Raw genomic sequence first — 19,494 nt, forward strand, 5'->3', positions numbered from 1 at the left:
ACTGGACACAGGACAACAAGTAGCAACTTTCCCTCTTTGAAGACCATTTCCAGTACAGAGAAACCAGAATCCAGAAGCTGCACATTCCAGTGCATGTGCAAATCTGTAAAGTACTGCTGAGGAAAAGGGAACTTTTGCCTTCTGTCTTTCTATTTCAGGTACTTTCTGTTACACTGGATGAGTGTATGAGTGCGTGTGTGTGTGGTGTGTGGCATTAACATCTGACAATTACATGTTTTGTGCTGCACCGCTCATATTACAAGAGTTCAAAGCAGTCTCATATGCCTGTACACAGCTCTGCTTCCAGTTAGTGATGAAAAGAACAATCAAGGAAGCACTCAGTCATAAACTCACGTGTTCACATTCTGGAGATTAATACTGAGCCTGTTTATGGCTTACAGCTTTTTAAGATTTGTTTTGTTAAAAGAATTTAGAAGCTGCCTAAAGCTGACACAAATCAACAGAAAGACTTCCCCTGGGAGGGTTGGCTTTTCCCTTTATTGCTCATTGAAAAGCATCAGGCTGATAACCACAGGGAGCAGAAAGCTCTTTGTTCATGAGCTAGCACAGTGTCAGCTCTAACAGAGCCACAATAGCCTGCCAATATTTTCCACATCTAAAGCATCTCCTTAATGGACTATCTGCCCTACTGCAGCATACCGATAACGCTATGAAGTGATACTAAGCACTGACACTAGCTTGGTGAAAGTGAAGTTTTAACCAGTTTACATTTACTATATTGTAATGTTTTAGGCAAAGCAGATAACATATGCTTAGAAAATGAACATTTGCAAGCAGAGAAGGTATCAAAAGCACATTTAAGGAGGCAGCTATTTGGTTTGAAGACATTTTCATATAGTTTGTCATCCTTCTTCTGAGAGATGGAGTTATGTTACACCAGGTTACCAGCTGCTTTGATTAAATTTAATGAAGGAAGTAAATATAATTTCCTGAGCCTGATGTCTCTGTGACTTCTTGCAGTGTGAGCAGTACAGGATCACAGGATGTTAGGGCTTGGAAGAGACCTACCATTAAGTCCAACCCCCATGCCAGAGCAGCACCATGCAATCTAGTGCAGGTCACACAGGAATGCATCCAGATGGGTCTTGAAAGTCTCCAGAGAAGGAGACTCCACAACCTCTCTGAGGAGCCTGCTCCAGTGCTCTGTGACCCCCACAGTGAAGAAGTTCCTCCTCATGCTGAAGTGGAACCTCCTGTGCCTTAGTTTATATCCATTGCCCCTTGTCCTATCACAGGGTGCAACTGAGCAGTGCCTGTCCCCTCCCTCCTGACACCCAGCCCTTGGATATTTATAAACATTTATTAAATCCCCTCTAAGTCTTGTCTTCTCCAGACTAAAAAGCCCCAGGCCACTCAGCCTCTCCTCATAAGATAGTGCTCCGATCCCTTTGTCATCTTGGTAGCCCTCCGTTGGACTCTCACAAAGCTAGGAAGGGCTAATGAGTCTCCACTGCTGCTGACCCAGCACACTGTTCATTCTTTGGCTTATGGAGCTGCTTCTCTCCTATCAGCCCATATTGAATTATTTTGTATAGGCTAAACAAATAGCTCTGCACTTCTTGGAGGCCTGGGAGAAACAAACCTGATTGATTACTACCACTTTCTTTCCATTCCAAAGAGCAGCAGGGAGCAGGACTCGCGTAGGCGTGTGAGCCCACGGGCACGAACCTCTCAGGTGAGTCTGTGCTGAACTGCACTTCAATTCTTTCTTGTTTTTCACACACCTGCAGTGAGGGATCTCTACATATTATATTTAGCAAATCTAGCTCTTGTCAGAGCAAGTATGTGCAGTTCCCAAAGCTTCTTTAGAAAGTTCTTTTCTACTCATTAAGTAGCAAAAAGGAAGATCTGCACTACACTGGTTTAGCTTTGACTGCACTACACTTTTCTCCCTCCATCCAGGTCAGGATGCACTTTCACTTGCTAGCTGTTTTAAAATGTGCTGTAAATAACCATCTTTGATTGTGACACTGCACGGCTGAGCTCTTCTAAAAAGTACTGCATTTTGAAATGCCTCTGCTTCTTTTCTAGACAAGCCATCACTAATACTCTGTATCACACTTCAGCATTCTTTTCTGAGTTTTGACAGCTCAACTTGACACAGTTTTACTTCTTATTTCCCAGGGAGGTGGTGGAGTCACCATCATTGGAGGGGTTTAGGAGGAGGCTTGATAGGGTGCTTGGTTGCATGGTTTAGTTGATTAGGTGGTGTTGGATGATGGGTTGGATGCGATGATCTTGAAGGTCTCTTCTGGTCCATTCCATTCCATTCCATTCCATTCCATTCCATTCCATTCCATTCCATTCCATTCCATTCCATTCCATTCCATTCCATTCCATTCCATTCCATTCCATTCCATTCCGTATGTTCAAACCAGATGGAATAGAATAGAATAGAAAGAATGGAATGGAATGGAATTGGAATGGAATGGACCAGACCAGACCAGAAGAGACCTTCAAGATCATCGCGTCCAACCTATCAACCAATCCAACACCACCTAGTCAACTAACCCATGGCACCAAGCACCCCATCAAGTCTCCTCCTGAACACCTCCAATGATGGTGACTCCACCACCTCCCCAGGCAGCCTATTCCAATGGGCAATCACTCTCTCTGTGTAGAACTTCTTCCTAACATCCAACCTAAACCTCCCCTGGTGTAGCCTGAGACTGTGTCCTCTTGTTCTGGTGCTGAGTACTCTCCCAAAATCCTGCTTAGAAGTTGGAATTTCTCCTTGGGCTCAATTCCCCAGTCTTTTAGCAAGTTTCCCTGTCCTAAGCTTGCCCTGCTTCAGAGCTCACCTCGCAGCTCAGTCCTCAAAATCCACTTGTCCAAACAGTTGTCCTGACATCATTTCCTCAGATGCTTTTGAAAGAAGTTGTGATCTTAGCTAGTAGTGCAAATGCCTTCTCACAGCAAACAGCTTAATCCTGCCCTATGCTCAGACATCCTCCCCCTACCATGTTTCAGAACCACTTAATCTATTCACCCTGGCTTCTGGAGTATAGTCTGTGTACCAGGAACACTGCTGAAGAACCTCCTTAAATTCTGTATCCTCAGAGAGAAGATAAATGTGAATGTTTTGTGCCAGAGGCAAAGTTTGGAGGGAAGCAATATATTTTTGTTAGACTAACTCATAGACTTAGAAAATAATGTTTTATGCTGTCATTTCCTCTTGCTTGAAAACAAGTGTCAAATTCCTCATGCTAGGCCTGGTTTTATTTGGTCCCCCAGCCAATTTTGCCTTCCATCAAGCATTCTAAAACAACTTCCTTTATCAAAGGAAACATGCTTCTCGGTGGCTCTGAGGTTGTCTCCTGGGTATCTCTCATGGCTCAGTAAAGTGATCTGCAGTTTAAAACGGAGATTACAAGGATTACTTGGACACCTTTCCAAAGCAGCTGGAGATGCTTGAGTAAGAAGAGGAGAAGAATGGCTAATTCAGGGTAGCCCAAGCACCTGGAGCACCTGAGATGGATGCCATTTTTGAAGCATGGCATCTGAGGCATTCTCTAAAGGTGTTAATTTCTCTCAGAATGGCAGAGTAGCATCTAAGAGCCTGGGCATGCTCAGGGTGTGTTTGAAAGACTTTTTTGTGCTACAAGAAATTATTGCTTCCTCTTGCCTTCAATTCTGCCTCCAAGACCAGAGTAGGAAAAATACTTGAGCCAGAAATAGAACTGTCCTGTGGGCAAAATTCAGCCTCCATGGCAACAGCTAGACCACTCTCTGACCAGTTTGTCATTCAACTATATCTGTCATTTATTTCATCAGGGTTTTGCTTTAATTACAACCTGCTTATGTGTATGCAAGCTTTTCACTGCCTTTCTGCCAGGTGGGAAAAACAACTAATGAATTAATTGTAGTACAGACACTAATCTGAGCTGCCCTAGGCTAAAAGAAGGCCTAAGCAGTAGTAGAAAAAAAGGTCTCAGAGCTGACAGATTGAAAGACAATTACAACAGCCCCAGAATATAACCATCTACACAGACACCACATAAGGCAGTGATGTTTTTATCTTAAGTAAAATGATCAGCACATAACAACCTGATTACAACCACTTCCATATTCCTTTTGTATAAGCAGAAAAGAATCAAGCCCATATTGTGTGTTTTTTTTCCCCTCAGTGTCTGAAAGAAGTGTCCTGAAAATTACAAAGGCCTCTGCTGCATCATAATCTTGAAGAGAAAAAGATTGTGCAAGTGATACCAAAGCAAAAACTTACCCCACACTGCCATGAAAACAGCAAAAAAGACAGTAGCTCCATTGTCAAAAAGGTGGGTTACCTAGGGGATATATTAATAGTGGGATCAGTTTGTGATAATAAGGCTTTATTTTGCATTTTCACCTAATAAAATCACTGTGATCGTGAGTGCAGCTGGCCTGACAGTCCTGAGGATCCTCCCCTTGATGCATGAACTGCACCTGTACACTGACACGACTACTTGCCAGCCTGGCCTGGGACTGGCTCATGCCAACAGCATCATCTTAGACCCAAAGCATTCATTTTATGGAGCTACTTATGGAGGATGGTTCATGAGTTAAAGGTTGATGTCAAGGACACCACAGCACATGCATCTAGGACATGACCTCTGGAAATGCTGAATCTCTAAGTGCAAATTACATAGAATTACATAGAATAAACCAGGTTGGAGGAGACCTTCAAGATCATTGCGTCCAACCCATCAACCAATCCAACCCACCTAAACAACTAACCCATGGCATCAAGCACCCCATCAAGTCTCCTCCTGAACACCTCCAGGGATGGTGGCTCCACTACCTCCCTGGGCAGCACATTCCAATGGGCAATCACTCTCTCTCTGTGTAAAACTTCTTCCTAACATCCAGCCTAAACCTCCCCTGGCACAGTCTGAGACTGTGTCCTCTTGTTCTGGTGCTGGCTGCCTGGGAGAAGAGACTAACCCCCTCCTGTCTACAACCTCCCTTCAGGTAGTTGTAGAGAGCAATAAGGTCTCCCCTGAGCCTCCTCTTCTCCAGGCTAAGCAACCCCAGCTCCCTCAGTCTCTCCTCATAGGACATTCAAGTGTTTTACAACTCAAACTAACTCATAGAATGGCTTAGGTTGGAAGGGACCTCAGAGATCATCTACTCCAACCTCACCACCATGGGCAGGGTTGACTCTCAACTAGATTTGGCTGCTCAAAGCCCCATCCATCCTGGCCTTGAACACTCCCACAAAGGAGCCATCCTCAACCTCCCTGGACAACCTATTCCAGTCTCACCACCCTTTTACTGAAGAACTTCTTCCTAAGATCCAGGCTAAGCCTACTCTCCCATAGCTTAAAACCATTCCCCCTTGTCCTGTCTCTAGACACCCCTATGAAATGTCCCTCTGTAGCCTTCCTGTAGGTTCTCTTCAGGTCTTGGAAGGCAGCTCCAAGGTCCCTGGTGGAGTCTTGTCTTTGTCTTTATTTTCATCTTTGTCTCCTCCAGGCTGAATACCCCCAGCTCCCTCAGCCTATCCTCGTAGCAGAGATGTATCAGCACTTGGATCATCTTTGTGGCCCTCCTCTGGACTTGCTCCAACAAATCTGTGCCATTATGATGGGGACACCAGAGCTGGATATAGTTTTCCAGGTGGGGTCTCACAGGAGCAGTGTAAAGGGGCAGAATCACCTCTCCTGACCTGCTGGCAACATTCCTCTTGGTGCAGCCCAGGGTTCAATTTACTTTCTGGGCTTCATGAGCACACTGCATGCTGATGGTCAACTTCTCATCAATCAATACACCCAAGTCTTATTTTTCACAACCACTCTCAACACACTCTGCACCCAGCCTGCATTTGTGCCTGGGTTTCCCCAACCCAGGTAGAAGGCTTACTAGAAGACAGTAAGTGTTAATAATGGCTGGACTTGATCTGTTCTTTCAAGAACATTGGCCACAACAACCCCATGCAGCGCTACAGGCTGGGGTCAGAGTGGCTGGAGAGCAGCCAAACAGAAAGGGACCTGGGGGTTCTGATTGATAGTAGGCTGAACATGAGCCAGCAGTGTGCCCAGTGGCCAAGAAGGCCAATGGCATCCTGGTCTGGATCAAGAATAGTGTGGTCAGCAGGAGCAGGGAAGTCATTCAGCCCCTGTACTCAGCACTGGTTAAGCCACGCCTGTGTCCAGTTCTGGGCCCCTCAATTTAAGAAGGGCATTGAGGCTCCTGAACGTGTCAGGAGAAGGGCAATGAGGCTGGGGAGAGGACTTGAGCACAAGCACTAGAGGCTGAGGGAGCTGGGGTTGTTTAGCCTGGAGAAGAGGAGGCTCAGGGGAGACCTTATTGCTACCTACAACTACCTGAAGGGGGGTTGTAGCCAGGTGGGGTTTGGTCTCTTCTCCCAGGCAACCAGCACCAGAACATGAGGACACAGTATTAAGCTGCGCCAGGGCAGGTTTAGGCTGGAGGTGAGGAGAAAGTTCTTCACAGAGAAAGTTGTTAGCCATTGGAATGTGCTGCCCAGGGAGGTGGTGGAGTCCCCACCCCTGCAGGTGTTCAAGAGGGGATTGGATGTGGCACTTGGTGCCATGGTTTAGTAGTCATGAGGTATTAGATGATAGGCTGGACTTGATGATCTCTGAGGTCTCTCCCAACCTTATTGATTCTATGATTCTAAGATTTTATCTACTCAGGCTCATGAAAGATAAATGCAACAAGCAAAATGAATGATTCACGAGGAGAGCATTTCTACCTGTGCAGTTTGTAGCATACCTTGGCGTAAACACAGCTGTCTGACAACCTCATGAAGGGACAGTATTTATCACATATAGGACACATGATGATATCTGTAGCTTGGCAGACTTCTTTACTGGAAAAATAGAAAAACATATGAGTTAATAGTTTGGTGCACACCAATGGTTTGATCAATTTCACCAACATTCCACTATTTATGGGACTATACAAGTTCTGTAACTGAAGCCAAGATGCTCATGACTGGATTTGTACAACTAGTATTTGTTGAGTAAGACTTCTGAGTTTATAGTCATAACTACAGAGGACAGCTCTTCAAGGCCAGACCAGCTCTATCTCTTTATAATTCCCAGCTTCTCCTTGAGGCAGAAGTGGCCTCTGGTGAGAGGAGGTGACTGGAGGTGAAGTTTGAATTGTGACTTGTCTTAAACGTGCAAGACTGCAGAGATGCAGCACTTAGCAGAAGGCACAGAGGGTTCTACATGTGAAGAATGCTCCTTCGTGGTGGATCTTTGGGAAAGGCCTTGAAGAGAGTGGAGATTTCCCACCCTTCTGCCACCACCCTGCTACAAGAGTAACAAAGCAGCCCTGCTTTTTCCCTACTTCATGCTGAGCTGCTAGCACCATCAGCAACTGGAGCTGGGCAAGAAACATTGACTCCTGTGGCAGTTCAGGAGCGCAAACCAAGAGACTCTCCATACTGAGCACCTGATGACAATCAAGGACAGTCTTTCCCTGAGCATTCATTCAACAGTTCCAAACACAATAATTAACAATTCGCATGAAGACCTTTTAAATTATCCATAACAACCCATACCTGCAATTTCCCTTGTAAAAGTGCTCACATTACCTGACTTGGCAGTGATTCAGAGTGGTGACTCCATACAGAAAGACAAACAACCCAATGAAGGCAGCTGGGAAGAGCATCCCTGTGTACCAGCCTAACCAGGCAAAGTACAGCCCAATTTTCTCACCAAAGTACCGTCTGTTTTGAGACACAACACAACAAAGTTACTGTGGTGGGTTGAAGTTTCCCCCCCAGCATTAACTTCTAAACCAGACCAACTCAGTTAGAAACAAATGAAGCTGTGTTTACAAGAGAAAAACCTACACTCTCCAATGGAATGCAATGAATATGTACAAAATATACAGGATTTACAGTATTATACAGACATTGACAATTAGCCAATAACAAGGAAATCCCCCTGGTCCAAAAGACCAGGGAAGCTGCTCCTCTGCCCCCCCAGTAGCAGAGAGAGAAAAGAGAAGAGCTGGGAGAAAGCAGTGTTAGTTCTTATCTCAAAGTCAGTCAGAAGTGTTGTTATCTCCTGGGCAAAACAGAACAGCCAAGATCAGAGGAGAAGAGAAAAGGAATGGGAAAGGAAGTGAAATGTGAAGGATTGCTATGATACAGCTCCTTTTGTCCCAGACATTTATCCAATGAATTTGTCTAGAATCATCTTTTGTTTTCCTTTTTGCACCCAACAATGATTTATTTATATTTTTCTACTTTTCTGCTCAAAATCTGCAGATAAATTGGGAACAGTGTGGCCAGGAGGAACAGAGAAGTCATTGTGCCCCTGTACTCAGCACTGGTTAGGTTACATCTTGAGTCCTGTGTCCAGTTCTGGGCCCCTCAGTTTAGGAAAGATGTTGAGTTGCTAGAAGGTGTCCAGAGAAGGGCAACAAAGCTGGGGAGGGGTCTGGAGCACAGCCCTGTGAGGAGAGGCTGAGGGAGCTGGGGTTGTTTAGCTTGGAGAAGAAGAGGCTCAGGGGAGACCTTCTTGCTATCTACAACTCCCTGAAGGGAGGTTGGAGCCAGGTGGGGGTTGGTCTCTTCTCCTAGGCAACCACCACTAGAACAAGAGGACACAGTCTCAAGCTGTGCCAGGGGAGGTTCAGGCTGGATGTTAGGAAGAAGTTCTTTGTAGAAAGAGAGATTTGCCATTGGAATGTGCTGCCCAGGGAGGTGGAGGAGTCACCATCACTGGAGGTGTTTAGGAAGAGACTTGATGGGGTACTTGGTGCCATTAGTTGATTAGATAGTGTTGGGTTGTAGGTTGGACTCGATGATCTCAAAGATCTTTTCCAACCTGGTCAATTCTATTCTATTCTATTCTAGTCTGGTCTAGTCTACATTTTAAAGGCATAGCCTAAAACCACCACAGTTACCAGCTAATTTGAATACAGCTGTTTAGTCTTGCTTGTTAATAGAAAAAACCCCAAATATTTCTATCACATCTGGAGAGTAGATCAGAGTCAGAATTTGCTAAACAAAAGGCCTGCAACTGGGCTTCTAAATCCCCAGTGAGGAACCTGCCTCAGGAATGAACTATTCAAAAAGGAATAAAAACATCTTTCTCTAACCACAGTTCACAGTGTGATGAGTGGAGACCTCAGAAAGGAAACATTGAGTTATTTGGGCTATTGATGGCTTTCCTGCCTTCTGGCTATGTAACTGTGCTCCCCAAATAACTGCAGCTTCATCTATGAAATCAGTACAACAGGAAAAATGATTTGGGCTTAAATTATTCCAGATAAATTAATCAGCCAGAGGTTAGTCTCCAATCCAGTTTATTTTCACTTATTTTCATTTGATTATTTATTTTCTTAGCTCAGTTCCTGAAAAAAATCCAGTCTCATGGTTCTACCACAAATGGAAAGCAAAGTGTAAGTCAGGTCCAACAAACATCTTGATGTATCATCTTGCTCTGATTCGAAGACAGTAGTTTGAATTAAACTACATTGCTTAAAAACTGACAACAAAGTGGTCAGGAAGCTCCTATTTGCTACAGATTCATTAGCACTTTTCTTGCTTCCAAATGCAACCAAACATTTCTTTATGTGCTGAAGAATACATCGAGACCACAACCCCCTCTGCTGAACTCAGCAGCATAGGAGCAGGCTCATGCATTGTCCTGTGCTTCATGGTCTTGTGCACGAGAGGCTGATGATGAGATTGGGTTGCTTTGCAAATCAATATGCAATTATCTTGATTAAATGGAGAACTTCAGGTGATTATTTGCAAGATTACTTTGAAAGAATGAGGCAAGATCATATTCTTGCACTTCAGAGACTTAAAATTGCATATGAACTGAATTTGAGAGCAGCTGTTGATGAAACTCTTTTCTGATGTTAGCAATCAAACAGCTTCAGCCTAGATGAAGACCCAAGCCAAGTTCAGTGTGTGCATAGCCTGGAGAAGAGGATGCTCAGGGGAGACTTTATTGCTCTCTAAAACTACCTGAAAGGAGGTTGTAGCCAGGTGGGGGTTGGTCTCTTCTCCCAGGCAAGCAGCACCAGAACAAGAGCACACAGTCTCAAGCTGTGCCAGGGCAAGTTTAGGCTTGAGGTGAGGAGAAAGTTCTTCACAGAGAGAGTTGTTAGCTATTGGGATGTGCTGCCCAGGGAGGTGGTGGAGTCACCATCATTGGAGGTGTTTAGGAGGAGACTTGATGGGGTGCTTGGTTGTATAGTTTAGTTGATTAGGTGGTGTTGGATGATAGGTTGGATGCAATGATCTTGAAGGTCTCTTCCAACTTGGTCTGGTCTACTCTACTCTAGTCTACTCTCTATACTCTACCTCATTTCTTCTGGCTCCATAGGCAGCATTATTTTTCTGTAAGTCTGCTCAGACAGCATTCATTAGGTTGTGTGCTACAGAAAAACTATGGCAGTTACAAGGTCTTTGGTGATCTTCCTGGGTGCTGCTTTTATTCCAATCCATAAGTGGGTTAAGCTTGGACTATCATGACCCTCAGGAAATGAAGATGGTTTAGAAATACCTTTGCCCATCTTCACCTTCAAGATGCACCAGATATGAAGCAGCAGCTTTTTATTTCTTCTCTGTCACTATATATATATACACACACCAGACATTTCATACACTTTCCACAGTGATGGCAGCTCTTTTACCTGCACACTGCCACTTTAGCCAGAACTCAGTAATGCACATGAAGAATTCCAGGGATTTTTTTTCCAGGGTGCACCACTCTGCATTCTTTATACCTAATTTCCCCCTGCTACCAAGTGCCTGCTCATGAAAGATCTTGCTGAAGATTTCTAGCTCTGATATTTACATTTTTATTAACTTTGCTAACTTACCACCACCTAATTTCTCACACTCCTATTAAGAACAGAAAACACATTTTATGTGTTCTTTGATGGTTCTCCCATAGAAGATTTCCTCCACAACTAAACTAAAAGGCAAACTCCTGTAAGCACCTCATAGAATAATCCATCTCTCCTATACTCTCATATTCTGTACTATAACAGAACAACAATTTCAGCTTCTCAATTTTATGTTAGCATGTATACTAGTCTCCAGTGTCATCTGTTTCAGGATGAACTGTCTTTTCCCTCCCCCTATTCCAGTGGTAGAATTATCACTGACTTAACTGAACCAAGGTTCCAATCTCAGAGTTTATCAATGAGAGGCATTGCTGAGAAGTATTAAGCTACAAAGTCTGTTGTTGAGACCCATGAAATGTGATATTGGATTCTTCTGTTTTAACACCTTCCTTATATTATCTTGTGCTTTCAGGATGCCTAGAAGGAAGTGATGGAGCTAGAATATAGGCAGGATTAGACTCAAGCCAATAACTGATTTATCTTCATTAATCCTTTTGCAGGTCAGAATAAAATCCTATACAGAACTTTTTATGCCACAGGAAAAAAATGTTGTGAAGGAGCTAGAGTCTCAAGTTGTGCCAGGGGAGGTTCAGGCTGGATATTAGGAAGAAGTTCTTCACAGAGAGAATGATTGGCCATTGGAATGTGCTGCCCAGGGAGGTGGTGGACTCACTGTCCCTGGAGATCTTCAGGAAAAGACTGGGTGAGGCACTTAGTGCCATGGTCTAGTAGATTGGATAGGGCTGGGTGATAGGTTGGACTGGATGATCTTGGAGGTCTCTTCCATCCTGGCTGATTCTAAGATTCCAACAGTTGTTTTGGACACATGGAGCTCTCATGTCATATCAGGAGAAATAGGGTGGGGAGGAAAAGTTGACAGAAGATTGAAAGGGAATTATCAGCTTGCAATGAAATCATTTAATATAATCATGGTGTAAAATGCAAGCGATTCAGGCATGACTTTTGCTTTCAGGTTCATTTACTTAGCTTCACAAACACTTTATAAATATATCTTTTACCTCCCTTCTTGTCCTGTAAATAACATGGGCAAGCAGCAGCAGGAACTATTCGTGCACAATCCAGAGGGAAGAAGCTATTCACAGAACTGTGAAGGAGGTGATCCACAGCCGCCAGGAATCACTGCAACTGTTTCCTTTTATCTGTGTGGTCCCAGAGCGTATAGACTAAATCCTGCTTCATTGCAATTGCTACCAAATTCTCAGGCTCTTAAATTACTCTTGTACAATAACCAAGGATACTAAATTCCAGCAGAAGTGTAATTAAAATCATAGTACCACATCTGTTGATTAATGAGTGCCTTTGCAATCGTGCCAAGCCTGCGCCTTCCTACTGCCGTGTGTTTCAAAGCAGAGTGAAAGCAGATCCCTGCAGTTCCCCTCAAATGACTTTTCCCTCATTTATTTCTAGTGACTAGTGTCTCCATAACAGCCAGCTGATCAGATTAAATGAAAGCTGGGAGGCACTAAACTGACAGCAACAGAGATGTAAGGTCTCGTTTTAACAGCTAAGGAAAAACTAAACCAGCACCAAAGTGTGAATAGCTTCACTTACCATTGTGGCAACTTGACTTTAAGGTGGAAATATCATATCTAAGTGAGATAATTATATCACCTACATTTAACTTACCACCCTTTCTAAAGGATATAGTAAAGGGGAATGACAGTTGGCAGCAGTAAGTTCTGGCCAGATGTCTGTGGAAGAATTACCATCCACCCACTCCTTTTTCTGAATCATAGAGTCATTAAGGTTGGAAAAGACTTTTAAGATCATCAAGTCCAGCTGTAACCCTAATGCCATGACTGCTAAACTATATCCTGAAGTGCCACATCTACAGCTTCTTGAACACCTCCAGGGATGGCAACTCCACCACCTCCCTGGGCAGCCTGTTCCAATGCCTGACCACTCTCTCAGTAAAGAAATTTTCCTAATCTCCAATCCAAACCTTCCCTGGCACAACTTAAGCCCATTTCCTATTTCTTGTTACTTTGGAGAAGAGACCAGCTCTGGCCTCACCACATCCTGCTTTCAGGTAGCTGTAGAGAGCAATAAGATCTCCCCTCAGCCTTCTTTTCTCCAGACTAAATAAACCCAGTTCCCTCACCCACTCTTCATATGACATGCCCTCCAAGCCCCTCAGCAGCTTCATTGCTCTTCTCTGGACACACTCCAGAAACTCAGTGCCTTTCTTGTACACAATATCTGTCTTATACACTACTTCCTTTAAGCACACCCTACATAGCTTCTAGTATGGGAGGGTAGGGGGGTAGGGGAGGAAGAGTTGCTCCTGACACAGAACTGGTACTGAAAAAGCTTCTGTTTAAAGTACGCACACTGAGATACAAAGAGTGAGAAGAACCACAGGTCTTGCTCTTGTCAGCTCTCCATGGAAAAATCTCCAGCTCACTAGACACAGGGGCTGCTGATAGTGATGGTACATAGCAAAGATTTGGCAGGAGCAAAGGAAATAAGAGGTTTCTAGCATCTGTGAAGTGAGAAAAAAGAGACTTTCCTCACCCCTCCTCTGGTGAATTCATTGCAGCCATGGGTGCACTCCAGGCAGCAAATGGCAGGCTGGGATGGGGCTGCAGCTTTGAATTCTGCTGAGCTCCATGAGTACTGAGACTCACTCATGCTCCTGTGAATGTTCAGGGACTCTCAAAGCTTCCCCTGCCTTATTCCTCTTCATATAAACACCTACTCTGAACTACTACAGGACACAGAACCTATGAATCATAGAATCAGTAAGGTTGGAAAAGAGACCTTATTGTTGTCTACAACTACCTGAAGGGAGGTTGTAGCCAGGAGGGGGTTGGTCTCTTCTCCCAGGCAACCAGCACCAAAACAAGAGGACAGTCTCAAGCTGCACCAGGGCAAGTTCAGGCTCAAGGTGAGAAGAAAGCTCTTCCCAGAAAGAGTAACTGGCCATTAGGATGTGCTGCCCAGGGAGGTGGTGGAGTCATCCTCCCTGGAGGTGTTCAAAAGAGGATTGGATGTGGCACTTGGAGCCATGGTTTAGTTAGTCATGAGGTGTTGGGTGATAGGTTGGACTTGATGATCTCTGAGTTCTTTTCCAACCTTATTGATTCTCTGATTCCTTCACTTGCAGTTCCTTCTCCAAGCTGCTCTATAGATATTTTTTTGGCTGTAGGGCACCATGAATGAAATGGCTTCCCATGACTACAGGATCACATTTTAAAAACCACATGAATTACCTGAGCTTGACATTGCTTTGCCAGAAGAGGGATAACCTACGCTCAAAGCATTTGCAGTGTGACATATTAAAAGTAGGAAACTCTTACCTCACAAGATCCAGTGGCTGGTATTTATACCACACTCCCCAGGAAGCCCAGCACTCGTAGAGCAGGTGTCTGTGGTTTTCTGCCCCGTGGGTTTTTATGGAATTCTTACTTCTGTAACTTCCCTAAAACACAAATCTGGACATTAATGGACAACAGCAGCAAGAAGAAAGAATATCTAAGGAATCTCTCTTGTTTAGTGGCCTGGATAACACAATTTATGCAGACTCCATCCTCGTGCTCGAAAAGCTAAATAGGGCATTAAAAGGACAATTTCCTTTGACTTCAGTAAGCTTTGAGATTATTCTTACTAAAAATAATTATAGTAAATGGTGTTCAAGTCAAAGTAAGAACCTCAAAGACAAAACCACAACATGGCATTTTTGTTTTCCCCTTGGAAAAAAAATGCTGCTTTCTCAAACATGAGCCCTTCCTAGAGAACAGATCCAGAACAACTCCCCTTACTCATCTCTTTTTTATTTTTTGGGCTAATGATTACACAACTAAGAAATCACTTTGTGAGGAAATAGAAAAAAGTAAAGCAAAATAGATAATTAAAAAGGAGACACATACCTCATGAAGAGGAAATGCAGCTTCATAGGAGCCATTACTGAGCAATCGATTCAGACCTAAGAACCAAAAAGTATCCAATTATTTATGAGTGACAGGGCCAGACCCAGCTGCTAAGTCTAAAGCAAACCACATTCTCATAATGAGCTGGAGAAATGAAGTTTGAAGCTCATTGACAGGAAAGGGCACGTGTAGTAGGAAAATTCATCTTTTATGGATTTTGATAAACTAAGGCATCAGGCAAGCAAAGACTCGTTCAAATATTAATCATAATTCATGTTTAATCATTTATCATGCTGGGTGTTTAAACATTCATGTGCCTAACCCATCTTTAGCAGAACTTTGGTGAGATCAGGCACCTCCCACCAGGACTGAAGTTTGACCCCATAAATTCGGGTCTAAGGAAGCTATTTAGGCAAAAGGCTGTGTCTCTTCAGAGAGGAAGACTTCATGGAAGGTCTTTACATTTTTGAACTGCAGGCCATTAAAGCAGTTGAAACTCTTCATTTGCGTGTAACAACGTTGTCAAATGCGTTCAGTTTATGTCTTACAAAAACTGCTGGACTAGCAGAATAAATCTTTATTAGAATAAATCAGAACAAGACAAGCTGCAGTAACACAAGGCTATATACTTCAGAGCCATAAAGACTACAACACAAGAAATTACACTTTTGATTGAACAAAAAAAGACTGCAACTTAGCACAAAAAAGTAATCTTGCACCCAGCTCGGTCAGGCTTTGTCTCTCTTTAGAGAGAACTACCACGGAAACAGTGAATGATTCCTGAGATGTGGGCACTTTTTGCTTTGAAAGTCACCACAATAAGACTGAAGAGCTATCAGGCAGTGCAAAACTAAATACTGGCACTAATAGCCTGAAGGCATTTGAGCTCCATTGATCAAGAAACAAAGAGTCCTGATTCCTTTCCTGACTCACAGGGGAATGATAGAGACTAGAACACAGGAGTGTGAAAGCACTAATTCAACATAAATAGCACGTTCAGCGATTGCTTTAGTATCTGCTTAGAAAGTCTCTGGCAGAACAGCAAAACCTCTACAACAGATCCAGGCTTGCTCTGCTCAGTGATCAGCGCAGGATTGTGTTGATACTAAGTACAACACAAATAGATAGTGAGGGAGTTTAGGGTCTTGGGGCAGGGAGGGACTACAAGTGACTGTGCTAGACGCAATGGCTGCACGCATGTGGAAAACTTCTAGGCACCAGCCTAACACTGCCACAGTGTTGCCCTCCTCTAGACATGCTCCAGCCATGTCTTCATTCTAGTGAGGGACCCTTGCTCTGTATGTAATTCTTTGGTCATTTTTCTTGCAGAGGTGATAAATGCCACGTGGTGATGCATGAGGCTGTGAAAGTAGGCTGACATTAGAGGGAAATAATCAGGCGTCCCAGGCAAGGCCCCTACAACAGCAGTAGGTGAGATGCAAACAGTTCAAAATTCAGGTGGACCCAGGCAGACAATATTCTTTTTACCCCCCAAAGGTCTCAGCACTCACCTTTAAAAGAGCATTGCTCAGCACTTACCAATTTTGTTCTTGCCTTCCTCATACTTCACTCGCTGTAAGATATGGTGGACAATTCTACTTCGTGTGGCATTATTGAAGAAAGTATCTTTGTTGTGTATGATGAAGCTACATAAAAACACAAAGAGCATCTCAGGAATGTATAGAAGTGTATTTACAGCAAATATTGAGTCCCAATGCACACTAAAAATCCACAGTATGTGAGCAAGTGCAAGGAAGATTAAAGGACACCAGATTAAGTGAGATGATTCACCCGATGAGATGATGTCAGCAACAGCATTCATTCCCTAACAAAGAATTACATGGAGAAGTGGGGAGAAAGATCAAAGATAGTTAAGCATTCATTATGATAAGCATCACTTTTATATAATTCCCTGCAAGCTACAAAAGACTTGCACAAAATTTTGCAAAGCCATAAGCCTTGTAAGTGCAGCTGTAGAAGTCTGCACTTGATTTCTGTTTCAGGCTTCTTTAGTATGCTTTACCATCAAAGGTCAGATGGAAACACCTACTTGGTAAACCACTCCCACTGAAAATCAGATGCTATGTTAGAAATCCAGCTGGCAGCCAGGTGCTAGTGGTGTTCCCCAGGGATCAGTGCTGGGCCCCCTGTTCTTCAATATCTTTATTGATGATCTGGATGAGGGTATTCAATCCATCACCAGTAAATTTGCAGATGACACCAAGCTGGGGGGAAGTATTGATCTTTTAGAGGGTAGGAGAGCTCTGTAGAGGGAACTTGCCAGGCTGGATAGGTAGGCAGAGTCCGAAGGCATGGGATTTAACCCATCTAGGTACCCAGTTCTGCACATTGGCCATAACAACCCCATGCAGCGCTACAGGCTGGGGTCAGAGTGGCTGGAGAGCAGCCAGGCAGAAAGGGATCTGGGGGTTCTGGTCATTAGTAGGCTGAACATGAGCCAGCAGTGTGCCCAGGTGTTACAACATCCCAGCTAGAGGTTGACATTAATGGGGACAATGCCAGGGAGATGCCAGTTTAACAGAAAAATCACAGGACTTGCTCTTATAAGATGAAAATCATGCAGTTCAGTGTAGGGTTTATCTCTTTCTACTACCATCCTTCTCCTCCCATGCTTTAAGGGCATTTCTTCCTCCAAATGTTTGGTAGGTAGTAAATCCATATTCAAGGACTAGCCATCAAGGCTATTTCATGGTCTACAGCATCCAATGAGGATCTCAGAAAAAGACTTTCTCAGCCTATGGAGAATCTCACTTTAAAAAGTTTCAGTTCACAGAGACCAGAGCTGAAGACATTTCCAAACTAGGCATAGATAAACATTTATCAGATACTACTGAGCTCTAAATTGCATAAGGCAGAGGCTTGCTAGAGAGGTTTTTAACCCTTGTTGCTTTCAAAAGGAACAGTTTCTTCAGGCTGTTCTGTTTCTGCTGCCCTTGTTAGATTTCCAGTATGCATAAGGGCTTGAATATTCATAAGAGCAATACAGCTTGTTTTCAGTAAGGGCTTAGGCTCTATTTAGGAGACAGATCATTGAAGGTTCTGATCACTTTGACACCTCATTGTTAAGATGAAAAATAAGTAAGGATCAATGCACTATTATTTTCATTACCCATGAAGTTAATGCATAGGTAGATGATCAAGGCAGTGATTTGTTCCCCAGCACAGCTATAACCATTAGCTAGTTCCATAAACCTTAGTTGCGTGCACTGTCCTCGTTGAGAGATAAAATCCCAATGAAGATAATGAGAACGCTTCTGGCAGGAAAGGTTCCAGAGCTGATCCTTAATTAAAGTCCCTTTATAAAATGTCATTGTGGAAATACTGCTCTTACACTCCTACTGTCAGCGACACGGAGAGTCAGTGAAGGTTAATTGCATTGAAATTGTATTTGTAGCTTCCATAACTTGACTCTGAACTGGAGATTACCAACTATCTTTCTGAGGATTGAAAAGCACAGTGAAGCTAACTGTTGCCTAAACTGTTGTCTCTTTAGGAGGAGACTGGGTGGGGTACTTGGTTGCATGGTTTAGTTGATTGGGTGGTGTTGGATGATAGGTTGGACGTGATGATATTAAAGGTCTCTTCCAACCTGGTCCGGTCCAGTCTGGTCCATTCCATTCCATTCCATTCCATTCCATTCCATTCCATTCCATTCCATTCCATTCCATTCCATTCCATTCCATTCCATTCCATTCCATTCCATTCCATTCCATTTTCCCCCATGGGCAGGGACACCTCACACTACATCAGGTTGCTCACAGCCACATCCAGCCTGGCCTTAAAAACCTCCAAGGATGAGGCTTCCACCACCTGCCTGGGAAACCTGTGCCAGTGTCTCACCACCCTTGAGGTGAAGAACTTCTTCCTAACATCCAATCTGAATCTACCCATTTCTAGTTTTGATTCCTTTGCACCAAGTTCAGGTTCAGGCTTCTTTGAGAATCATTGTAAAAATAAAAAGTCATAGCCCATTACATTCTGCCTATGACCCAGCTTTCTTCTCTCCAGAGAGCTGCTACACTAATGTTAGTTTGTTTGGTTTTTTTTTCATGCATCCTGCTAGGAAAGGAAAAACAAAAAGGAATTGAGTTTATTTTTTCATTTACAGGGAATTTGTCTCTCTGGAAATTAAGATGTAATGAAATACTCACTGATGGATTCTTTGTTGGCTGAATGGAGCAGTATAGCAGTCGTTCTCCTCCAGATCTGGCAGTGTCTCCTTGTCCAGTTTCATTGGCTTTCTAGGCAACCATCCTCGAAACCTGCTTATTTGTTTCTCGATCCTGCAGCACATGGAAAGTGTGAGCACTTGAGACAGGGTTTTTTTTTCATCATACTACAGAGCACTTACAAAGAACACATGCTGGCAAACCAGGCCACCCCACATTCAGAACTAGAAAAGATGCAGTGTGTTTTGACTTTTTCAAGGTAGACCAGATTAAACATGCTGAACTTAATTAACCCTAACCAGCTTTCAGCAGAGGAGCATCTTATTTTGTCTCAGCAGACAAGCAATGCTGATGGTACATGCCACTGTAAATCTTACTGAGCCCAGCATGCTTTTGGCAACTCTCTAAAGCTTTATTTTGGAGCTCTTCAGTTAGTTTAATTCTCAAGGCTTAATTAACACATTAGAATTTGGATACATAAACATTAGAACAGCAAAGACTGTGACAGAGAGCTTTGGCAGCTATATCCCAGCAATCCCTGCACTCCATGTGGATTCTTACCTCTG

General features: G+C 43.5%; 1 protein-coding gene across 2 annotated transcripts in view; it reads right to left on the reverse strand.

The window, feature by feature from the left end:
• Window positions 1-19,494, reverse strand: part of ANO4 (anoctamin 4) — a 163,154-nt gene that overhangs the window by 38,166 nt on the left and 105,494 nt on the right. For both annotated transcript variants that reach the window (XM_068142729.1, XM_068142731.1), the window contains exons 8-14: window positions 18,911-19,042; window positions 16,278-16,384; window positions 14,739-14,794; window positions 14,169-14,290; window positions 7,568-7,702; window positions 6,739-6,835; window positions 4,247-4,307 (exon numbers count right to left, since the gene is read on the reverse strand). In XM_068142729.1, coding sequence (XP_067998830.1) covers window positions 4,247-4,307; window positions 6,739-6,835; window positions 7,568-7,702; window positions 14,169-14,290; window positions 14,739-14,794; window positions 16,278-16,384; window positions 18,911-19,042 — 710 coding nt within the window. The remainder of the gene's footprint in view (window positions 1-4,246; window positions 4,308-6,738; window positions 6,836-7,567; window positions 7,703-14,168; window positions 14,291-14,738; window positions 14,795-16,277; window positions 16,385-18,910; window positions 19,043-19,494) is intronic.

Source organism: Melanerpes formicivorus, unplaced genomic scaffold (assembly GCF_026170545.1).
Source record: "Melanerpes formicivorus ecotype bairdi unplaced genomic scaffold, bMelFor1.0.p_v2 SCAF_8, whole genome shotgun sequence".
Lineage (NCBI taxonomy): Eukaryota > Metazoa > Chordata > Aves > Piciformes > Picidae > Melanerpes > Melanerpes formicivorus.